Here is a 22500-nt window from a genome sequence, read left to right on the forward strand (position 1 = left end):
AACTGACTGATGAAATCTTTGTGTAAATGGTAAAATTGTAAACGGTGCATTCATATAGTGCTTTTATCCAAAGCGCATTACAATTCTGTTCCTCACATTCACCCATTCACTCACACACCGAGAGCGGAGGCAACCATGCAAGGTGCCAACCTGCTCATCGGGAGCAGTTAGGGGTTAAGTGTCTTGCTCAAAGACACTTTGACATGCTGCCCAGGAGCGGGAATCGAACCCGGAACCTTCCGATCACCAGACAACCGCTCTACCTCCTGAGCCACTGTCGCCTCCACCTCCTGAGCCACTGTCTGTTACTTTAAGCATGTGTCCAATGACTGTAATGTGTTACCTGTAGGGGTGTAAAGGTACACGTATCCGTACCGAACCGAACAAGTTTCAGTGTGTACCGTACCGTACCGTACCGAACGGCTGTGTAGTGTACCGAACGAATACAACGGTATGTTAACCACTAACGACCGCCCACCGGGGGCTGTTTTTTTCACAATCTAATATAGTTATTATTATTTTAACATTTTTTTACAAGTCGATTATTAATTTCAATATATAATATTTGTTGTCATGTTATCTCCCTGTGAAGTTCTGTTTATTATTATTATGGTTACTGTATTGTGTTGTCTTGTTTTCATGTAAAAAAGAATAATACAAACATTTGATAAAAAAAAATAATATTTGTTGACAGCCCTACAAGTACAATTAGTTACTGCACACTACATCACCCCTGAGTGGAACATGGAAAGCCAAACTTTTCCCCACTGTACTGAAAACCGTACCGAACCTTGACGTCAAAACTGAGGTACGTATCGTACCGTGGTTTTTGTGTACCGTTACACCACTAGTTACCTGGGGGGCAGTAGGCATGGCAACCCTCCACACAGGTGAGTGGGCAGGGCAGGGGGTCTGGGTGCTGGCAGGTGACGGGACAGGCAGAGCCACAGGCATTGTACCTCCACTGGCAGAGCTCCTCCCCGTCTGGCAGTCTGGGATTCAGCTCCTCACAGCTCATAGCTACACAGCCACGCAGATAGATAGAGGTGAAGAAACTCAACCACGTTAGTATGCAGACCTGTGTGTATATTTATTTATTCTTACCGTATATATATCTATCCACATCTGTCTGTACATACCTGCATATAATCCTTTTTACATATCTATAGAAGATCTATATCTGTTGTATATCCCTTAGTCTTACTATAGTTACGCTGCTGGCCAGTATGACTTACTAGGGGTGTAACGATGCATCGATGCATCGAAATGCATCGATCCTAATGTGACGATTCAACTGCATCGAATTGAAAATGTTAGAATAGATTATAATAATCTAAATAAAAAAAAATAAAAAATCTTTTTTTTTAATGTTTTTCTTTTTGTGTGTATTGTTTTTATTGACCTATAGTCCATTCATGCTGAGTGAATCAGTTCCCCCAGCCACATTTGTGTATTAAATTTTTTTTGGGGAATTAACTGATTAATTAATTAATTAATCTAATCGAATCGTGGTCAAATTAAGAGATTTCATGATGCATTGAATCGTTGCCTGAAGAATCGTAATCGAATCTAATCGTTTTGAGGTTGAATCGTTACACCCCTACTTACTACCATAGCGTCTATACCTGTATCAATGTACATATTAATACAACAACTCTGTACATACATCTGATTAGCACTACACTCAGTAGTACTGTATATATTATATACCCAGTTGAATCACCTGTACATTGTATATCACTATTGCACCTTACTGTTACATTTGCACTCTGGTTGGATGCCAAACTTCTTTTCGTTGTTTTCTAGAAAACGTGTGTGACTGCACCTCCTCAACTGAATAGCCCTACACTGTAGAGTAGAAATTAAATCCAAGGGTAGAGTGATCAGACTCACGACAGAGATCATTGGACCTCCAGCTAATGGCCACGCCCCTCTCGGAGCAGGCCTGAGCATAGGCTGCGATGACGTCACAGAAACACACGCAGTCGCCCACCGACGCGCAGGAGCACGCTGCGTCCACACACATCTCCACATATGGCTCTGCGTCCACCTATAGAGACAGACAGGGGAGGGAGACGTGAAGGCTGTGTGTGTCTGAATAAGACCAGTGAAGGCTGTGTGTGTCTGAATAAGACCAGTGAAGGCTGTGTGTGTGTCTGAATAAGACCAGTGAAGACTGTGTGTGTGTCTGAATAAGACCAGTGAAGGCTGTGTGTGTCTGAATAAGACCAGTGAAGGCTGTGTGTGTGTCTGAATAAGACCAGTGAAGGCTGTGTGTGTCTGAATAAGACCAGTGAAGGCTGTGTGTGTCTGAATAAGACCAGTGAAGGCTGTGTGTGTCTGAATAAGACCAGTGAAGACTGTGTGTGTGTCTGAATAAGACCAGTGAAGGCTGTGTGTGTGTCTGAATAAGACCAGTGAAGGCTGTGTGTGTGTCTGAATAAGACCAGTGAAGGCTGTGTGTGTGTCTGAATAAGACCAGTGAAGGCTGTGTGTGTGTGTCTGAATAAGACCAGTGAAGGCTGTGTGTGTGTCTGAATAAGACCAGTGAAGGCTGTGTGTGTGTCTGAATAAGACCAGTGAAGGCTGTGTGTGTGTGTGTGAATAAGACCAGTGAAGGCTGTGTGTGTGTCTGAATAAGACCAGTGAAGGCTGTGTGTGTGTCTGAATAAGACCAGTGAAGGCTGTGTGTGTCTGAATAAGACCAGTGAAGGCTGTGTGTGTGTCTGAATAAGACCAGTGAAGGCTGTGTGTGTCTGAATAAGACCAGTGCTGTTCATGTTCATGATGCTGTTCAGGTTTCTAGGGTACGTGCCTTGTCTCCATTAGCTGTGTTCAACCTGGCTGGGGCCATAGCTATGGCCTGGTTTGGTTTGGTACGATTGGGTTTGCGTCTCCATTACATTTCTTGTAAACTCTCTGTATGTGTGGATGTGTTTACGAATTATTGTCATTGTTTGGCTGTTAGCCAGTGGAGTTGTATATGTGTTGTATACGTGTGTGTGTGTGTGTGTGTGTGTGTGTGTGTGTGTGTGTGTGTGTGTGTGTGTGTGTGTGTGTGTGTGTGTGTGTGTGTGTGTGTGTGTGTGTGTGTGTGTGTGTGTGTGTGTGTGTGTGTGTGTGTGTGTGTGTGTGTGTGTGTGTGTCCTTTTTAGGTAAGACAAGGCATGTGTCTATATAACGAGCAGCGCCTGTAAGAGCTGGAACACGGATGGGAACTGGGAGTGTTTCAACGTGTATCTGTTTGTGTCGTGTTGTGGTTTCATCTGTACAGTATCTGTAGAACGAGGGTGTGGCCTGAGGGATCAAATCATGTCTACCTCATTTTTGCATTTTGTTGCATTTTGTACTTTAGTTTTGTATATCATATATTTTGTATAGTGTTTGGTCTTTATTCTTTTAACTTTTTTTCACTGTATGAAGCACAATCTCAGGGGGCTCATACAGAACCAAGCATTTCACTGTAATGTACATGTACCTTGTATGTGACAAATAAAACAAAACGTGAAACTTGAACTACTGTATATGTACAGTATGTGTGTATGAAAAATGTATTAATCATGTGACTAAATAGTTGATTGATTACATTTCATCTGCATAAACCATACAGTACTATGGTATAATGAAACCTCCTCACCCACCTGGCTGTTGCACTGCCTGAAGAGGGCGCCGGTGAGTACACGACACGACTGCTCCACTGTAATCAGCCTCACAAGGTTGTCACTGCACGGGATGGTTATCTACACACACACACACACACACACACACACACACACACACACACACACACACGCACACGCACGCACAGCAAGGAGGACAGCGACCAATAAATATCCCATTGGTTGTAATGTGGACAGCGGTTACCATAGCGATCAGAGCTTACCTGGGTTGCGTCGGCACAGCTGGGCTTGACCTTCCAGGAGTTAGCGAAGTGGGCGGAGTCAACCTCTATTTGGTTGTTGCTGCTCATCAGGTCATTGTTGACGTTGCCGTCAAAGTTACCACACAGGCCGCACAGCCGCCCCTGGACACACAAGCCGAGGTACCACACGTCAGGGCACGAGAAAGTGGGGGAGAACCTCATATCTGCATTAATACCTGGTCGGTATTGTTATTCACATACATACACACAACATTATAGACATAGACAAGACAAGACAAAAAAGCAAATAAACGAAACCCACCTAATCAAACAAATAAGCAGAGGGAAAAGAGGTGCTTGACATGTTAACAAACAGCTCCATTCTTACCGAGTACTGGGCTGAGACCTGGACCAGCAGGCGGGTCCCCTGGTCCCAGCTGACTGAGATGTGTTTTCCCAGCAGCAAGATGTAGAACTGACCGGAGCGGACCATCTCCACCTCTGCTCCCTGGGGCACAGGCCTCCTCATCTTCATCTACACGCAGAGAAAGTGACCTTTAATTCTCCCCACACACACATTCACACACACACACAAACCACTCACACTAGGACGCACACACGCCCTGACCCCCCTCTCGATTTACCTATCTCGAGCTCCACCCTGTTTTCTTGATCCTCCAATCACAACAATCACAACTGCGACAGCTGTGATTGGAGGATCAATAAAAAAAAAAGGGGCAGGGTTTGATATGGGTCAATTACACACCCATGCATGTGCGGTCACACTCACATACACCAGGAGGATGGTGTTCTGGACACAGTGGGTCTTACAATACATGAAGCTTACATTGAATTACATTAGACAACAGAAATATCAACTGCATATCCTTATACTATATCCTTATACTACTGTAAATCATTATTGGAATGGAATTTCGGAACCTATGGAACCCGTTCTAGTGACTCCCCTGAGTTTGTTATGAACAGGGTAAATCAGCATTTTGCTATGATGCCCCTCTAGCTCATGAAATTAACTCCAACAGTCCTTAAAGCTTGATATATCTTTAACTTTGAATGATACAAGCCCACGTGGTTAATGATCCCGAGGGAAATACTTCCATAGGCTGCCGGTGAACTGAGCTGTGAAAACCACACGGTATCTGGAGACAAGTCTACAGTGGAGTAGTCGTTGCCTCGGTAACAACTAATGGGGATCAACCAATGAAAAATAAAACAATAAAACAGGTTTCCATTCTTTGACAGGTGTAGTGGAAATTCTGAGATTTTAAAGAACTCAAACAACCTGAGTACTTGTGTGTTCCTGAGTACTTGCATTTCTTTACGGTCCAGTCTTATGTGTGTGTGTACTAGTCCCAGGGACGCGGGAAGGGGGGGTGCGGGGGGTGCTGCAGCACCCCCTCTCAATTATTGCAAAAAAATATATATATATATAATTTTTTTTTTTTTTTTTTTTTGGCAGTATTTATATATTTGTATATACTGTAACTGTATAACTGTAACACTGTATATTATAAGTTTATCCTGCTCAAAGCACGTCACCATTTTAATAGTGTGTGTATTGAGCCGTACTGTATTGTAGCCATTCTCCAATCTGTTAAATAAAGTTTTCATTCATTCATTACACTACTGTATGTACACAATCATACGTGTAAAACCGAGTAGATTTTCGAGTGATGACAGACTGTCACAGACTGATTGAATGACAGGTGAAACAACTAATTGTATTCACCTCCCGTCTCCCGCCCTTCCCACGCGCCACGAACCACTGAGCTACTGTGATACAGTGCTTGCGCAGTCAGTCGATTTGAGCTAGTAGTCAGACTTTGCTAGCACAGAATGTCTCACTCGCAGAAAAGAAAAATATCAGATTTATTTTCGAAACGTCCCGCCGGTCCCAGTGACAGTCCCACTAAATCTGATAAACGTCAGAGAGAGACAGAGACGACAGGTTCAGCCTCAGCATCAGGTATTGAAGAGTTAACTGAGTCTGTTCCCCTATACCCCCCCTCGGGCGCCAGGGGCTTCCACTGAAGGGTGATGCAAATAGGGATGGGGTGTTATGGCAGCTCATGATGGAAAGAGTGCGCACCGAGTCTGATCCCGAGTTGAAGAATTGGCTCCAAAAGAGAGACAACTGGATGTCCAACAACATCCAAAACGAAATCTTACAGCTGCTTGCCCATGATATTCAGCGACAAATTAGAGGCAAAGCATCCAAAAGCCCAATCTTTGGCTTGAGCGCTGACGGAACCACTGATGTCACTCACTGGAAAAGAACAATTCTCGTGTAATATACAGTTAGCCGATGACAACTTGGAAGCTCAGAACTTCTTTTGGGGTTTTTACAATGCCCAGCCCAGACACAACAGCCGAGACGCTGTTTTTGTGTATAAAATACTTTTACGCCTCGACCTGCCCATGGAGAGGCTGATAGGATACTGTTTTGACGGGGCCAGCAACATGTCTGGGGGGTACAGGCTAGACCAGGGGTTCCCAAATTTTTCAGGCCGCGACCCAAAAGAAAACGGTGTCAGAGAGCCGCGACCCCCACTATTATAGGAGGTAAAAAAAATATTTTAAATGGAAATGTATGGTTGAAACATGCAAACGTTCAAACGCACACACACTAATAAGCATTGGAGGCTTTTAACCAGGGCCGGACTGGGGAAATCATTCAGGCCAGGAAATATAGCCCCAGTCAGGCCACTTTTTAAGCAGGGGGTCTGGGGGTCCCCCACCAGGATTTTTTTTGTTACAAAGACTTAATTTCCTGCATTCTGGTGCAGGCATTTTTTTTATTTGTACCCTTTAAATGCCAGTGTTTGTGATGGCATCACAACTTATTGTTAAAAAACAGGCTAGCATATGTATGATTAGCAACAACACAAATTTTTATGGATTTTCAGTTTTTTGTAATTGATAAATACAATATTTTATTCAACTTCAGCCCTGATCATAACACCACATATTAATTTTATAATTCTAACCCTTTAAATGCCAGTGTGTGTGATGGCATATATTTGCAATATATCAAATGCAAAGTACATTTTTCTGGGGGGGATTATTACAGGCTAGCATGTGTCAATGATTAGCAGTTTTTCGTAAGGATCCCGCCTCCACCAATCACATGCGGCTCCCTTTGTGTGTGTGTGAGAGCAAGAGAGAGAGAGAGAGAGAGATAGTTCTCCAACTTGTGTGAGTTGCAGTGATCTCCTGGTTGTTCCCCACCTAGGTTATCTAACTATTGCGCTGGTGCAAATAGAAACACTGGCCTGGCCTGCTTCTAAGTTCAGTGGCCTGACAAAAAGCAATGCTGTAGCCAGTGTTGTAGTACTCGAGTCCAGGACTCGGTCTCGAGTCTGAGTCCTGGACTGATTTTCAGGACTCGTGTCTCGACTTGGACTTGAGCACTGATGACTCGGACTTGGACTTGGACTCAAGCATTGACTGCATTCGTACTCGGAAGGTGCAGACGAGGACTCAGACTTGTTAATTGATAAATACAGTTTTTTTTTTATATATATATTTTTTGTAATAGGCCCTAATCATTTGGCATACTATATTGATGGCCAGTGCATTTGTTTGGCTATTGTGTCACAAAGTAAATAAACTCCCTTTGAAATGGTGACCGCTGTGTCATTTATGTTTAATGTAGACCTTTTTTTATTTGTATGTCAGCTCTTTGACTGCCATCTTGATGACTTGGACTCGGACTCTGACTAGGGTAATGGGGACTTGACTCAGACTCGAACACTGGGGACTCGAGACTCGACTCGGACTCGAGATTTAGGCTGCGGTTACACTATTGCCAAAAACGAAGTGTTTCATTTAGCTTTTCAGAACGCTGCGTAATGGCAGCCAAGTTAGACGTCGTTTTGTCTCGTGAGCACCGAGTGATGTATATACATGTAGTACAATGCCAAAGTAGTAGGTGGCAATGTAGTTCAAACATGAAGGCCATTTTCAACCAATCAGAAAGGTTGAACGAGTCACTCCACATCCTGCTCAAAATCTCAGAAAGCCACCATCTTTAAATACCTCGCATGAGCCATTTAGCATTTAGCAAAACGTTGTATTTTCGAATGATTACATTTGCATGTCCAAGTTAAAAGGAAACGCCGTTTTGGCAGGAAAACGCGTTTTCCTAGCGGCAACACTGAAAGGGTGTTTTCGTTTTGGAAACTCGCCGACAACTTGCCCAACGCCCATGCACAGTAGTAGACACCGACGCCAAATTCTCCCCTGGCTGGACCTATAGTCAAGTCAAGTCAAGAGTTTTATTTGTCACGGCATACGAGTATACAATGAAATGCGGGTGGTTTTGCCCGCAACGATGTGCATAATACAATAGTAATAACATATAATAGAATCCAATAGAACGACATTGTGCAATAAAACAAGTAAACAGAGTAGGGCATATCGGTATATGTACATAAGTTATTTACAGAGCATGGTAGGACATGCTAGGTCCTGTGGTAGTGCAATACACTGTTAGCTACGGATGAGGCACTGGGTCTTTATGTACATGCTATATTATTCATCACAGACCTAAAATCTAGTTTTGCTTATATGCTTATATATTTCACATTAGACACGTTCCTGGCTCTGAGGCTCTGCAGGCAGCAGAATTGGTTTCAATGAGGGGAGGAGTTACAGGTAAGGTAGCGTCTGTTGAGTTCATTGTGTGTGTCTGTGTGCGTGCCGGGGGGGGGGGGGGGGGGGGGGGGGGGGGGGTGAACCGACTCATTGCCAGACGTGAGCGATTCGACTCACGCTCACGGCAATGAATCGGCTCTTATGAACGAGTCGCTCATGACCGACCCATCACTAGCGGCTGACTATTTCGCGCGTGCAGCATTGGAGGTTATGCCAGCCAAGATGAAGAGGACATCGTTCGGCAAATGGACTGAAGATGAAAGTTGTTGCATGTTAGACAGTTCAGTCAGGCTAGCCATCCCGGCTAAAGACAGGGACAGCTAGTTAGCTTTAGATACATTATAATATTAAGTGTGGTTCAGTCGGGATATAGCCATGATGATGTCGGCTAGTAGCTAGCTTAGCTAAAGGCTAACTAGCGTTAGCTAACCTAGAGACAGCGCGTGCAGCATTGTTATGCCAAGATGAAGAGGATGGTCGTTCGGCAGATGAACTTCGTCAACTCCACGCGGTTGTCTCCATCCTCTTGGACGTTTGGTGAGTTTTTAATGCACTCTATTCTATTCCCGCCGTGGATATCTCTCTCTCTCTCTCTCTCTCTCTCTGGAGCCAAACTGGCCGACTAGCTGTTGTAGTACTAGTAGCTAACGGTGTGTGGCCTGGTGTCAGCACCTGTATTGCTTTTCTCACGTTGTACAGTTTTTCAGTGGTAGCCGCATAGCTTGCTTCTGCGTTAGCTAATGGTTAGCGATAGCCGGGTTGAGCTAACTGTTAGCCAGTTAGCTGTTTAGCTACGACGTTAGCTGCCGGCTGCGCTCGGCTGGGAACGTTAGTTTGATGCTATCAGTTAGCCTAGAGTTAGCTGTTAGCTTGTGCTACGACCATTGACATTAGCCATGAGAATAGCAGGGGGTTCTGGCACTCTGACTACGACATCATCTTTGACAGAAGATGTAGTCGGGCCTGCACCATGACAAGGCTCCGGCCATAGCTTCTTTTTGTCCCGCCAGCGAGAGGCCTTTCGTCAACGTGGAGACCTGTGTTGCGGCCTTTCGCCCTGCGTTCCTTGGTGCAGGTAAGAGATGTCATGACATTACCCCACTCTTCCTTCCTTCCCCTCCCGAATGTTTTGTTACTAACGATGTTTTTTTCCAGGCAAAACATATGTTACTTCACAACATTTGGAGATACGACATGTGCTGTGTGTGAATTGTCTTGGTCATTTGTGTAGCTTGGGTAGCGTTGGGCCGTTGGCCAAAGCTGTGTGTGGCCTGGTGTCAGTACCTGGCTAGCCTATTTAGCTGATGTCGGCCATTGGCTCCGAGTCCTTGCTACTTTGTTTTCTCTGGTATAGACCCTCTTCTCTTTGGATTTAAGTGTTGATCTTTGTCCTTTTGGATCTATGTATATTCATGTTGCCTTTGTGAAGTTATCTTTTCCTTCTGTTTTGTTCTTCCATTAAAAGTTGAATATCCTTTAGGGGCTCATCTTTGCTTATCTCTCTCATACATGCTCTCTCTCTAACACACACACACACGACAAACACACATGCTCTCTCTCTCTTTCTAACACACACAGTCTGCCTATGGCGGCCTTTCTCGATGGCTAGGCTGTGCTCGCTGAGTCTGTACCTAGTCAAGGATCTTCAGTCACAGTGCTCAGGTATTCTGCCACTGTGTACTCTCTGTTTAGGGCCAAATAGCATTTCAATTTCTTTCCAATGTGTCTCTCTCTCTCTCTCTCTCTCTCTCTCTCTCTCTCTCTCTCTCTCTCTCTCTCTCTCTCTCTCTCTCTGTACACTGTATATTGACTGTAGAACGGGAGCTCTCTCTCGCTCTCTCTCTTGCTATATGTTGACTGTATCATGCCCAGCCTCGGGCAGCGCTATTATTTAAGAATATGTTGACTGTATGAAAAAAAGAAAATTACCTTTTGGGGGGGGGGGGGGGGGGGGCTGTGTTCTGAGCCCCCTCCTCTACTCCCTGTACACACATGACTGCGTGGCACAGCGGAACAACAACACAATCATCAAATTTGCTGATGACACAGTAGTGGTGGGCCTGATCTCTGCCAACGACGAGAGGGCCTACCTGGAAGAGGTAGAGAATCTGTCACAGTGGTGTCAGGAGAACTGCCTCTCCCTGAACATCAGCAAAACAAAAGAGATGATTGTGGACTTCAGGAGGTCGGGGGTCAAGGACTACAGCCCCCTCAGCATCGACGGGGCATCGGTTGAGAGAGTGAACAGTTTCAAGTACCTCGGAGCCCACATATCCGAGGACTTGACATGGACCACACACATTGACAGTGTTGTGAAGAAGGCACGACAACGCCTCTACTTCCTCAGGCGCCTAAGGAAGTTCCAAGTCAGTCAGAAGATCCTTAGGAACTTCTACTCATGTACAATAGAGAGCATCCTGACTGGCAACATCACCTCCTGGTTTGGGAATAGCACTGCACAAGACCGTAGCAGACTACAAAGAGTGACACGTTCAGCCGAACGCACAATTGGAGGGGGGCTTCCCACCCTCCAGAACATTTACAACAAGCGGTGCAGGGGGAAGGCGAAGAGAATCATCAAGGACTCCAGCCACCCGAACAACTGCCTCTTTGAACTGCTGCGGTCAGGCAAGCAATACCGGAGTCTTAAGGCGAGCACAGAAAGACTCAGAAGAAGCTTCTATCCCCAGGCCATCAGGCTGCTCAACGAACAATAAACACTATGCAACAACCATCAATTGCACATAGCACACACACCCACACGCACAAACTAACTTAAACAAACAACACACTGCAGCACCCACTCTCCACACTTTAGATCACACAAACACACTTTATATTTATTGATAAAGGATTTGCACTACAACTCGTACACCTACTGTAAATTGTACCTAAATTGTACCTCATCCCATTTCTGCTTTGCACTATATAGTATTGTATATTAGTACACTGCATAGTATATTGTTATATGGTAACTCAGTTACGTCTATTATGCATCGAACATTGTACATATGTCTATACTGAACACTGTGACCTCATTTTTTACTTCTAATTTACATGCTATACTATGTTATTTTATTTCATACTTATCTTGTCTTGTCTTATCTTGTCTCTGGAGCGTAACAGTAAGAAGCATTTTGTATAAAAGTATTCTGTACTTCTGTATGACAACTATTAAAGAAACTTGAACTTGAAACTTGAACTTGGTGTTCGCAGGCGTCTGCCTGACCTCAGCAGCATGAACAGGCTGTTGTTGGGGTGGTGAGGGTCTTTCATTATTCTGCAGGCTCTGGATTTGCACCTCTTGTTGTATAGAACCTGCAGGGGTGGTAGTGCAATACCCGTGGTACGCTCGGCTGAGCGCACCACTCTCTGTAGGGCCTTCTTGTCCTGTGCCGTGCTGTTTCCATACCAGGCAGTGATGTTTCCAGTCAAGATGCTCTCTACAGCTCCGGAGTAGAAGGACTGGAGTATCTTCCCAGATACTCTGAACTTCCTTAACTGTCTCAGGTGGTAGAGGCGCTGCTTCGCCTTTTTTACGACTGAGTCTATGTGTGTTGTCCATGTCAGATCCTCTGAGATGTGGACCCCCAGGTATTTAAAGCTGCTCACCCTGTCCACGGTAGCCCCGTTTATCCTCAGTGGTGTGTGTGTCTCCTGCTGTCCTCTCCTATAATCCACAATCAGCTCCTTGGTTTTACCAATGTTCAGGAGCAGGCTGTTGTCCTGGCACCAGCGTTCCAGTACCTCAACCTCCTCCCGGTAGGCCTTCTCGTTGTTGTCCGAGATCAGCCCCACCACCCAAACTTCACTATGGAGTTGGAGCTGAACTTGGCCACACAGTCGTGTGTGTATAGTGAGTACAGCAGGGGGCTCAGAACACAGCCCTGGGGCTGGGGGGACCCGATGCTCAGGGTGATGGTGTTGGAGGTCTGACCCCCCACCCTGACTGCCTGGGGCCTTTCGCTCAGAATAATATACAGGATATCAGCTGCGTCCTCCTCAGATTGCCTGTAGCTGCGGCTAAACTAAGCTCATGTGTTGTCAAGTTATTGTTATAAGGAACCCAGTCCAAACTACAACAGTCTGCATCCCCTTAACAATTGTTTGCATTGAGCCGTATTGTATTTTACCCATTCTGCAATCTGTTAAATAACGTTTTCATCCATTCATTCTGCTAGCATTAACGTTACTAGGTTAATGTACGATAGCCACAATGCTATACTGTTATAATGGCATATCCCAATCACGTTAGCACGTAAGCTAACAAAATCGGCGATCTTTTTGTGAGACTAAACTCCGCTCTTGGTGGTCAATTGTGTTGATGTTACTTTTGTTTCATCAACAAATCATCAACAAATGAGGCAGAACACACAGTGAATGTATCCGTTTTTGTTTATTGCACTTTGTTTCTTGCTGAAAAATAAATGCTATGTTGCTAAATGGCTCATGCGAGGTATTTAACACATTGGTCGCCAACAACGTCATAATTCGTTATTGCCCGCCATGCGTTGAACGCCAACAACGTGATCATTCGTTGTTGGGATCAATATTTAATTTTTTCGCCATGGCATTCATAATTCATCCAGCCTCCCTGCGGGACTGCAGTTGCACCCTGTCTGATATTGCAACGCCTCAATACCGCCGCCTGGTGGATGATCGGGCGAGTTACACTCCAAGCCAAACCAGAAGTGGCGCTGGTGCATCGAGGAAATTCCTCCGGCAGTAATATCTTGTAATGTGGATCAAGAGACACAATCGAGTGCATTGGGATCGCTTTCTAAACGCAATAATCTATATGATTTCGGCGTTTATTGCGTCATACAAACGGGAAATGGATCTAGCAGATCGATGTCAAATAATTGGATTTTCTTCCCTCCAGTCTCATCGGCGAACGGTAAGAGGAATATAACGTTATTTCAGCCCGATTGTTTATTAATTTCACTGCAAACCATCTGCTCAACATATCAACCCATACTAAATAAAGCCGTTACTGACGATCAAGGAATTATAAACGACCCCCCCCCCCTTCCTTCACACATGATGAAGCATAATGTATACCGATCATATACATTTGAATTTTTTAATATAGCGTGTATAGGAAAGAAACACCAATCGATAATTGCTTAATAATAATAATAATATGCTTCAGGGCCTATAACTCGCGTTTTTGGAATTACAGCAGAAAAGCTTAAAAACATACTTATATTCTCGACGGTATTAACACAACAATGTATGAATGAAAAAATATAACGTTCCCACATCCGGAACGATAGATATCCGATGTTGAATGGGCCATAGTAATGTCAATATAGCTATAATATTTAAAAAGTTATAGCCCTGCAAAGAAGGTAAACATCTCCATAGGCTTACAGCGGTGGCAGACTGGGTATAAGGATGGGCATACTGCGTGGCAATCAAAGTGTTAAAGATGGTGGCTTTCTGAGATTTTGAGCAGGATGTGGAGTGACTCGTTCAACCTTTCTGATTGGTTGAAAATGGCCTTCATGTTTGAACTACATCGCCACCTACTGCTTTGGCATTGTACTACATGTATATACATCACTCGGTGCTCACGAGACAAAACGACGTCTAACTTGCCTGCGCAGCGTTCTGAAAAGCGTTCTGAATCTTGTGTGATGTGTAAAAAAAAATAAAAAAACATACGTGTCAGGGAAAATGCTATGATCTCTTCTCCCTCCAATAGTCACATGCATTATGGTCTCTTCCTCACACCCCAACCAGAGTCAAAGTCTGAACAAGAGCCCCGAATATCAGTCGTTTATCACTTATATTCGCTTTGGCTCTAGGATCTACTAGGAATGTCTGACCACTACAGGTGCGTCTGACCGTTAACCACCAAAACCTACACGGACTACAACGTTTGACGTATATCATGCCAGTTAGAGTACCTTGTGTATACTGCACCTTGTGTATACTGTTTACTTTACTCTTACTCATAGTATATATTCAGATTCAAATTATGTATTGCCTATGTATTGTAACGTATAATATAACCGATAGGGCATTACAGACCCTCATCTGCACCATTGTTTACACTGTACATTTTTCTCATATTTTTATATTCAGAGTTAATTATATTGTTTACACTGTTTATTTTCTCTCGTATTTTTATATTCAGATCTACTTTTATTGCCTATATTTATGTCTTTGTACTATTACCCTGCCCATACCTGTACCTCCCCTCCCCCATGCTGCTATGATGCCAATATTTCCCTAAGGGGATCAATAAAGGAATATCTTATCTTATCTTTACCCAACATAATGGCAGTGTGAATCCTGCCTGCCAGAGGTGTAGGTAGGTAATCTGTCACTCAGGGCATAGAGTGGCGGCCGGCCCATAGGGGGCGCTGGGGCGCCACCCCCCCCCCCCCCCCCCTGGTAAAGAGCAGGAGAAGAAGAACATTTTTTATTTTTATTTTAGACCCCTAAAAATAAAATAAACATGTTTAAAATGAATAATATTTACTAATTTTAAGTATGTTTGTGTTTCAAATGCACAATAACGTTAATATATCAAATATAAATCATTGTTTTGTGATTCACATGAAGTCACTGTCTGATATGATATAGAGATGAGTACCTCTAAAGCTGGGCGCATAGACGTAGCGTGCACACTGTGCGCGTGACTGTATCATCGCAGCCAATTAAATAGGTCAAGCAAATACATTTCGCCTATCAGTGCGTTGACGTTCAAATATCATGTAATATGATGTAATCGGGGCACGTTTTTCTAGCGCTCCAAGCAAGCAGGGTCACATGCTGTGTTGTCACTCCCTCCACACAACGGAGAGTTTGCTAGCTTACTAGTAGCTACCATGGATCATGGAGGCTCAGGCAGAACATTATTTCCAAACTTGAATGCAGGTAAATCCCTCAAAACAATACCTTTTGAGAGATGAACACTGGAGTGAAAGAGTTTCGACCTCATCAGCCTGATATCTCTCAATTCAGAAACAATCAACAGACAGAGCAAGACGATATACTCTGTTAAAGTTAGAGGTTATATGTAGGATTGCAAGTAACTGTCTAACTGTACACAACTGTTTCCACTGACTGTACATAATTGTTTCCACTAGAGGGCGCTATAGGCGGAGCCGCTAATGCTACCGCCAGGTAGAGGGTATTTAAGGAGATGTCTCCTCCCCCTCTATCTCTTCCCCATCTACCTCTCACGGAGATGAGACCTCATGTGCTGCTGTACTATGAACCAATGTAAATAATAAACCACGCCGATTAAGGGCTCAAGGTAGAAACCATGTCTCATGAGTATATTATTGTCGCGCCATAGCCAATTCTGTCAACAGGTTATGGGCCCAGATCACGCAGGGGCGAAATAATAAGGGAAGCAAGTTTAGCTGAAGTATAGGCTAGTTTAGCGCCGGGAGCACCGCGTGGCTAAAGGCTATACCAACAGAGCTAAAGCTACGCCCACCATCAAAAGAGCAACATGGAATCCAACACAACGATCCTGCGCGTCAAGAGGAAGCGGGGCACCGACCCCACCGACGCGCTGCTGCTGGCGGGCAAGCGGACCCGCCCGGAGAGCAGCGCGCAGAGCCCCGGCGAGGCAGCACCGGGGGAGACGGAGCCTGCTGAGCCCAACGGAGGCGAGGGGGAGAACCCCGTCTTCAAACTCGTGGCGACAAAAGGAAGGAGCAAAATCAAATCAAATCAAATCAAATTTATTTATAGGGCCCGACAACACACGTTAATGTCCCCATGGGCCGTACAGATCTTCTTTAAACAAGTCAAGAAGAAAACATAACAATAAGTCAAGAACAGAACAAGAACACCATAAGGTGCAAACATTTTTAGATGGATGCAAATAAATGAAAGAATGCAAGCACTCCCAGACATACCCCACGCGAAGGTAAGGAAAAACTCACTAAAACCTAACAATAGGGAAAAAAGCTCCACAGGCAGTGTGGAGGAGAGAAACCTTAGAAGGGCCATTCAAGGGGGGATCTCCCTTCTTAGATGTTGGTGATAGTAGTGTTGCAGACGGACAGTTGGTAAAAAGGCCCTCATTCAATGGAAAGGCAGAGGACTATGAGCTCTGGGAAGAGCTCATGTTATGCTGCATGCACGGTGTGGGACTGAAGACGACGATCTTGACGGCCCCCACGGGAGACCTGACGGCGGAAGCACAAGCCCTGGACGAAAAGCGTAATGCAGATGCATACTGTGAGTTAGCACCACTGCTCGACAACACAAGCTTGGGGCTGATATTCCAAGACAAAGGCCGAGAAAGCCTGGGAGTGTTGAGAGAACATTATATCGGGCAAGGAAGACCCAGAGTCGTGGCCCTCTACATAGCACTAACAGCACTGGAGAAGGGGCACACCGAGACTGTGACCGAATACGTCATCAGAGCTGAGCAGATCATTACGGCATTGAAGAGTGCAGGAGAAGCACCAAGCGATGGGCTAATGATGGCGATGGTGATGAGGGGACTACCGGAGCTGTACAATACTATGTTATTTTATCTTATCTTGTCTTGCACAGTCTCTGGAGCGTAACAGTAAGAAGCATTTTGTATAAAAGTATTCTGTACTTCTGTATGACAACTATTAAAGAAACTTGAACAAGCCGTTCACGCTCCTGGTAACACACGGTTCGGCAGACCTGACGCTGGGAAAGTTCAAGGCCAAGTTACGAAATTTCTAGGCCTCAGAGGATATCCACCCAGCCGCCGCGGAGGCGGGAGAAAGGGTGCTGAAGGCCCGAGCGACGCCGAGGGAGAAGACCAGGCCCACGACAGAGCTGGCGTGTTGGCAATGTGGAGAGAAAGGCCATCGGAGAGGTAACTGCACAAGGACTGTCTGGTGTGGCTTCTGCAAATCCACGGGGCACACAGACAGAGCGTGCATGAAGAAATGCGACCTGAGCGTGCGATACGCGCATGGACAAGATGGCGGCCATGGACAAGATGGCGGCGATGGTCGACGTGAGACGAATCGAGGCGATGCCCAGAGAGTAGCGGGACAAGAGGGCTTCATCCCTGGGGCGCAGACAGCGTACGTCACCAGGCCAACGCAGCTGCAGCAGGCCCAAAGGAAGGGACTGATCGTGGACACAGGTGCGTCGTCCCACGTCATCAACGACAGGAGTTGGTTCAAGAACCTTGACAACACTTTCCACCCGGAGAAACACAGCATGGAGCTGGCAGACGGGAAGCGCACCTACGGGTTGGCACAAGAGAGAGGAGACTCACAGGTATGCCTCATAGACAATGAGGAGCGCCGGCGTACAGTGACGTTAAAGAACGCTCTCTACATACCCTCGTTCCCACAAGAACTATTCTCTGTAAGATCTGCTACTGCGAACGGTGCCAAAGTGTTCTTCAATGAAGGTAAAAATGTTCTTGTAGAGCCTAACGGTACGCGATTTAACATAGAGGTGTACCAGAGAATGTATTATCTGCAAACAGAGTGTAATGACAACGACAAGTGTAATGATAATAATGATATGTGTAACGTGACTGTCAGTCACGATATTCAGACATGGCATGAGATTATGGGTCATTGTAATTACGAGGATTTACTGAAACTGCAAGCGACAGAAGGCATGCACATTGAAGGTGAAAAGCGTAGACCTGACAAATAATATGTAGTGTGCATAAAGGGGAAGTTTACTCAATCGAGAAACAGAAATCCCACAGAAAAAGTAAAGGTACCACTTGCGCTAGTTAACACAGATCTAGCCGGCCCAGTAAGAAATGAGTCCATAGGAGGCTTTAGATATGTACAGTCTTTTACAGATGTGTGTACAGGGGCAGTGTTTGTTTACTTTCTCAAAGCAAAGAGTGACACACTCCAGGCCACAAAGAAATTCCTGGCAGACGTAGCCCCTTATGGTAACATAAGATGCTTGAGGTCCGACAACGGAACCGAGTTCACAAATAGAGAGTTCCAATCACTGTTGAGAAGGAACAAGATAAGACACGAGACGTCATGTCCATATTCCCCACACCAGAACGGAGTGGCAGAGAGGGAATGGCGCACTCTTTTCGAAATGGCTAGGTGTAAGCTGGTAAACAGTAACTTACCTAAGAGTCTATGGCATTATGTGGTGCAAGAAGTCGCTTACACCAGAAACAGGTGCTTTAATAAGCACACAGGCACCACCCCGTATACAGCACTGACAGGAAAGAAGTGTAATCTATCTAGGATGCACCAATTTGGATCAGTGTGTTATGCTTACCTGCAGGACAGAGGAAAGCTCGAGTCCAGATGTGAAAAATGACTCTTTGTAGGGCACGAGAAAGGAAGCCCCGCTTTCCTAGTTTATTATCCCCGTAAAGGGGGAGTGCAGAAACACAGGCTAGTCACAAAGACAACATGTGAGAGCGAGACACAGACAGAGGAGCCAGAGCTGGACTCCAGAGTAAGGTGTGAAGAAACAGAGACACCTCAGCCTAGTGTACTTAGCACGGTCGTGCAGACAGACAGTCAGCAACCCCCAGAGGGCGATGACGAGGAGCACCCGAGGGTGACGTCACATGCCCCAAGCAGTGGGAGGTATCCCTCAAGAGAACACAAACCCCCAAAGTATCTGACAGACTATGCCCGGAGAGGAAGTGACGAGGATGACAGTACACTTACCACCATTGATTACTGCTACAGAGTAGTCAGTGGGGTACCTCAGACCTTTAAAGAGGCCATAGTGTCCCCTGAATCAAGTAAATGGGAGAGAGCAATGGATGAGGAGATGAGGTCCCTAGAGGACAACCACACCTTTACTCTAACCAAGTTACCAGAGGGCAGACAGACAGTGGGAGGGAAATGGGTGTATTCAATCAAGGAGGGTATTGAAGGCCACGACAAGTACAAAGCGAGATTTGTAGCTAAAGGTTACAGTCAGAGGGAGGGGATAGACTACGGTGAAACATTCTCCCCCACAGCCAATCTGACCAGTGTAAGGGTAGTGATGCAGAAAGCAGCTGAGGACAATTTGATTTTACATAAGATGGATGTGAAGACAGCCTATCTGCACGCACCCATAGATAGGGAGATATATATGGAACAACCTGAAGGTTACGAAAAGAAAGGAGAGAAGTTAGTGTGCAAGCTAGAAAAATCCATTTACGGCCTGAAACAGTCTGGGCGAAATTGGAACGAGATGCTTCACACATGTCTCATTGAAGATCACTTCCTACAGAACCCAGTAGACCCCTGTGTTTACTCGAGGGAGTCAGGAAAAGTGATAATCATCATTTGGGTGGATTTGATCATCGCAGGATTTGATCATCGCAGCAGACAACACTAGAAACCTAGAACAGGTGAAAGGTATGCTCTCCACCAGATTCAAAATGAAAGACCTTGGCAGGTTAAAGCATTTTCTAGGCATGGACTTTGAACAGTCTGCCAATTGTGTAGAAATATCCCAGAAGAGATATGTGGAAAAGATCCTGAAATGTTTTGACATGCAAGAATGTAGATCAAGGGAAACACCATGTGATCAAAAACTAGACTACCAGGAGGATGCTCAGAAACTGACAGATGTAAAAATGTACAGAGAAGCTGTGGGTAGCCTCATTTATTTGACAACATGTACTCGCCCTGACCTATGTTTTGTAGTGAACAAATTGTCACAGCATTTTGCTGACCCCACAGAGGAGCACTGGATTACGGTAAAACATGTTTTTCGTTATCTCAAAGGTACAGCAGATAAACAGCTGTGTTTCAGAAAGAGCAGCGAGGGCTTAGGGCTTAAAGCCTACAGTGATGCAGACTGGGCAGCTGACACCACAGATAGAAGTAGTACCACAGGATATTGTGTGAGTTTGAACACAAACAGCTCACTGGATTCATGGAAAATAAAGAAGCAGCCCACAGTGGCACTATCAACTTGTGAAGCCGAATACATGGCTCTAGCTATGACATTACAGGAATGTATTTATCTAGAACAACTGCTCGAAGGGATGGATACCTATGTATATAAGAAGACTGTTGTTTACGAGGACAACCAGGGAACCATTGCGATTGCTAGAAACCCTGTCAATCAGTCAATCAATCAGATTTATTTATATAGCACATTTCACATGACGCGTGTCAACCAAAGTGCTGTAGAGGGTAGGTACACATAGATACATAATGACAAGAATCACACTCCGTTTTATGGGAGGGCACACAGGAAAACAGGGCATGAGTCAGTGAACGGGAAAGGCTAGTAGGTAGAAGTGGGTTTTGAGCCTCGATTTGAAAGCATCTATCGAGGGGGCGAGCCTAATGGAGGTGGGGATGCTGTTCCACAGTTCAGGGGCTGCGATAGCAAAGGCACGGCCCCCCCTGAGCTTGAGGTTAGACCTCCGGACTGTCAGGAGCCTCTGATCGGCTGACCTGAGGGACCTGGTGTTGGAATAGGGGGATAGGAGGTCTGAGATGTAGGAGGGGGGGGTGACCATTAAGGGCTTTAAAAACAAATAGGAGAACCTTAAAGTCTATCCTGTAGCGTACTGGGAGCCAATGAAGGGAGGCAAGGACAGGGGTGATGTGGTCTCTCTTGCAGGTTCCAGTCAACAGTCTGGCAGCAGCGTTTTGTACCAGTTGTAAGCGGGACAGGGAAGACTGGTTAATGCCTATATAGAGGGAGTTGCAGTAGTCTAATCTAGATGAAATGAAGGCGTGGATGACTCTCTGAAGGTCTGCAGGGGAGAGAAGGGCTTTGAGTTTGGCAATGGTGCGTAGTTGGAAAAAACATGCCTTTACCACTGAGTTCACTTGTCAATTTAAATTGTGGATAAAAAATGACACCTAGGTTCTTGACATAAGGCTTGACCAGGGAGGACAGGTTGCCAAGGCTGTTGGTAAGGGTGGTGACATCGTCTGGGGGACCGAAGAGGATTATTTCGCATTTGTTTTGATTTAGTTGTAGAATGTTTTGTGCCATCCAACATTTAACATCATCCAGGCAGGATATGAGACTGTTAAGTAGAGACTGGTTGTTAGGTTTCAGGGAAACGTAAAGCTGTGTGTCGTCAGCATAACAGTGAAAAGAGATGTTGTGCTTCTGAATGATTGGACCAAGGGGTAGCATGTAAAGGGAGAACAGGATCGGGCCAAGGATGGACCCTTGCGGGACCCCACAGGAGAGGGAGGTTGAGGGGGAGGAGCAGTTGGCGATGTTGACAGCAAAGCTTCTATTTGTGAGATAGGAGGAGAACCATGCTAGTGCAGTGTCACTGACACCAACCCCATGTTGGAAACGATCTAATAAAATGGTGTGCCGACAAGTTTCAAGTTTCTTTAATAGTTGTCATACAGAGATGTAAACATGTCGATATCAAATATCATTTCATCAGATCTGTCATCAGAGAAGAAAGAATGACACTGATGTATTGTCCAACAGACGACATGGTAGCAGACGCTATGACGAAACCTGCTTCCAAACTGAAATTGAAAAGATTTGCAGAGGTCATGTTTGGTGTGTAAATATTTACTGCCATATTCTTTTTGATGTTCTGAACTGTATTATTTTCTTTGTAAATTGTTTTTGAAGAAGTTATACAGTGTGCTAGACAACCCTAAGTGGGAGTGTTAAAGTTAGAGGTTATATGTAGGATTGCAAGTAACTGTCTAACTGTACACGACTGTTTCCACTGACTGTACATAACTTTTTCCACTAGAGGGCGCTATAGGCGGAGCCGCTAATGCTACCGCCAGGTAGAGGGTATTTAAGGAGATGTCTCCTCCCCCTCTATCTCTTCCCCATCTACCCCTCACGGAGAGGAGACCTCATGTGCTGCTGTACTATGAACCAATGTAAATAATAAACCACACCGATTAAGGGCTCAAGGTAGAAACCATGCCTCATGAGTATATTATTGTCGCCCCATAGCCAATTCTGTCAACATACTATGTCGTTTTCTAGCTGGTTTGTGTTTTGGCTAACAAGAAGCTATATGGCTATCTGGATGCAGTCATGAATGCCGTTGC

General features: G+C 45.1%; 1 protein-coding gene across 1 annotated transcript in view; it reads right to left on the reverse strand.

Annotated features, from left to right (window-relative positions):
• vwf (von Willebrand factor) overlaps nucleotides 1-22500 on the reverse strand; it is a 165356-nt gene that overhangs the window by 82373 nt on the left and 60483 nt on the right. The window contains exons 22-26 of the mRNA XM_084335399.1: nucleotides 4251-4397; nucleotides 3884-4024; nucleotides 3642-3740; nucleotides 1894-2050; nucleotides 856-1020 (exon numbers count right to left, since the gene is read on the reverse strand). Of these exons, the coding sequence (XP_084191525.1) occupies nucleotides 856-1020; nucleotides 1894-2050; nucleotides 3642-3740; nucleotides 3884-4024; nucleotides 4251-4397 (709 nt within the window). The remainder of the gene's footprint in view (nucleotides 1-855; nucleotides 1021-1893; nucleotides 2051-3641; nucleotides 3741-3883; nucleotides 4025-4250; nucleotides 4398-22500) is intronic.

The sequence above is a fragment of the Notolepis coatsorum genome, assembly GCF_963971535.1.
Source record: "Notolepis coatsorum genome assembly, chromosome: 18".
NCBI classification, from domain to species: Eukaryota; Metazoa; Chordata; class Actinopteri; order Aulopiformes; family Paralepididae; genus Notolepis; species Notolepis coatsorum.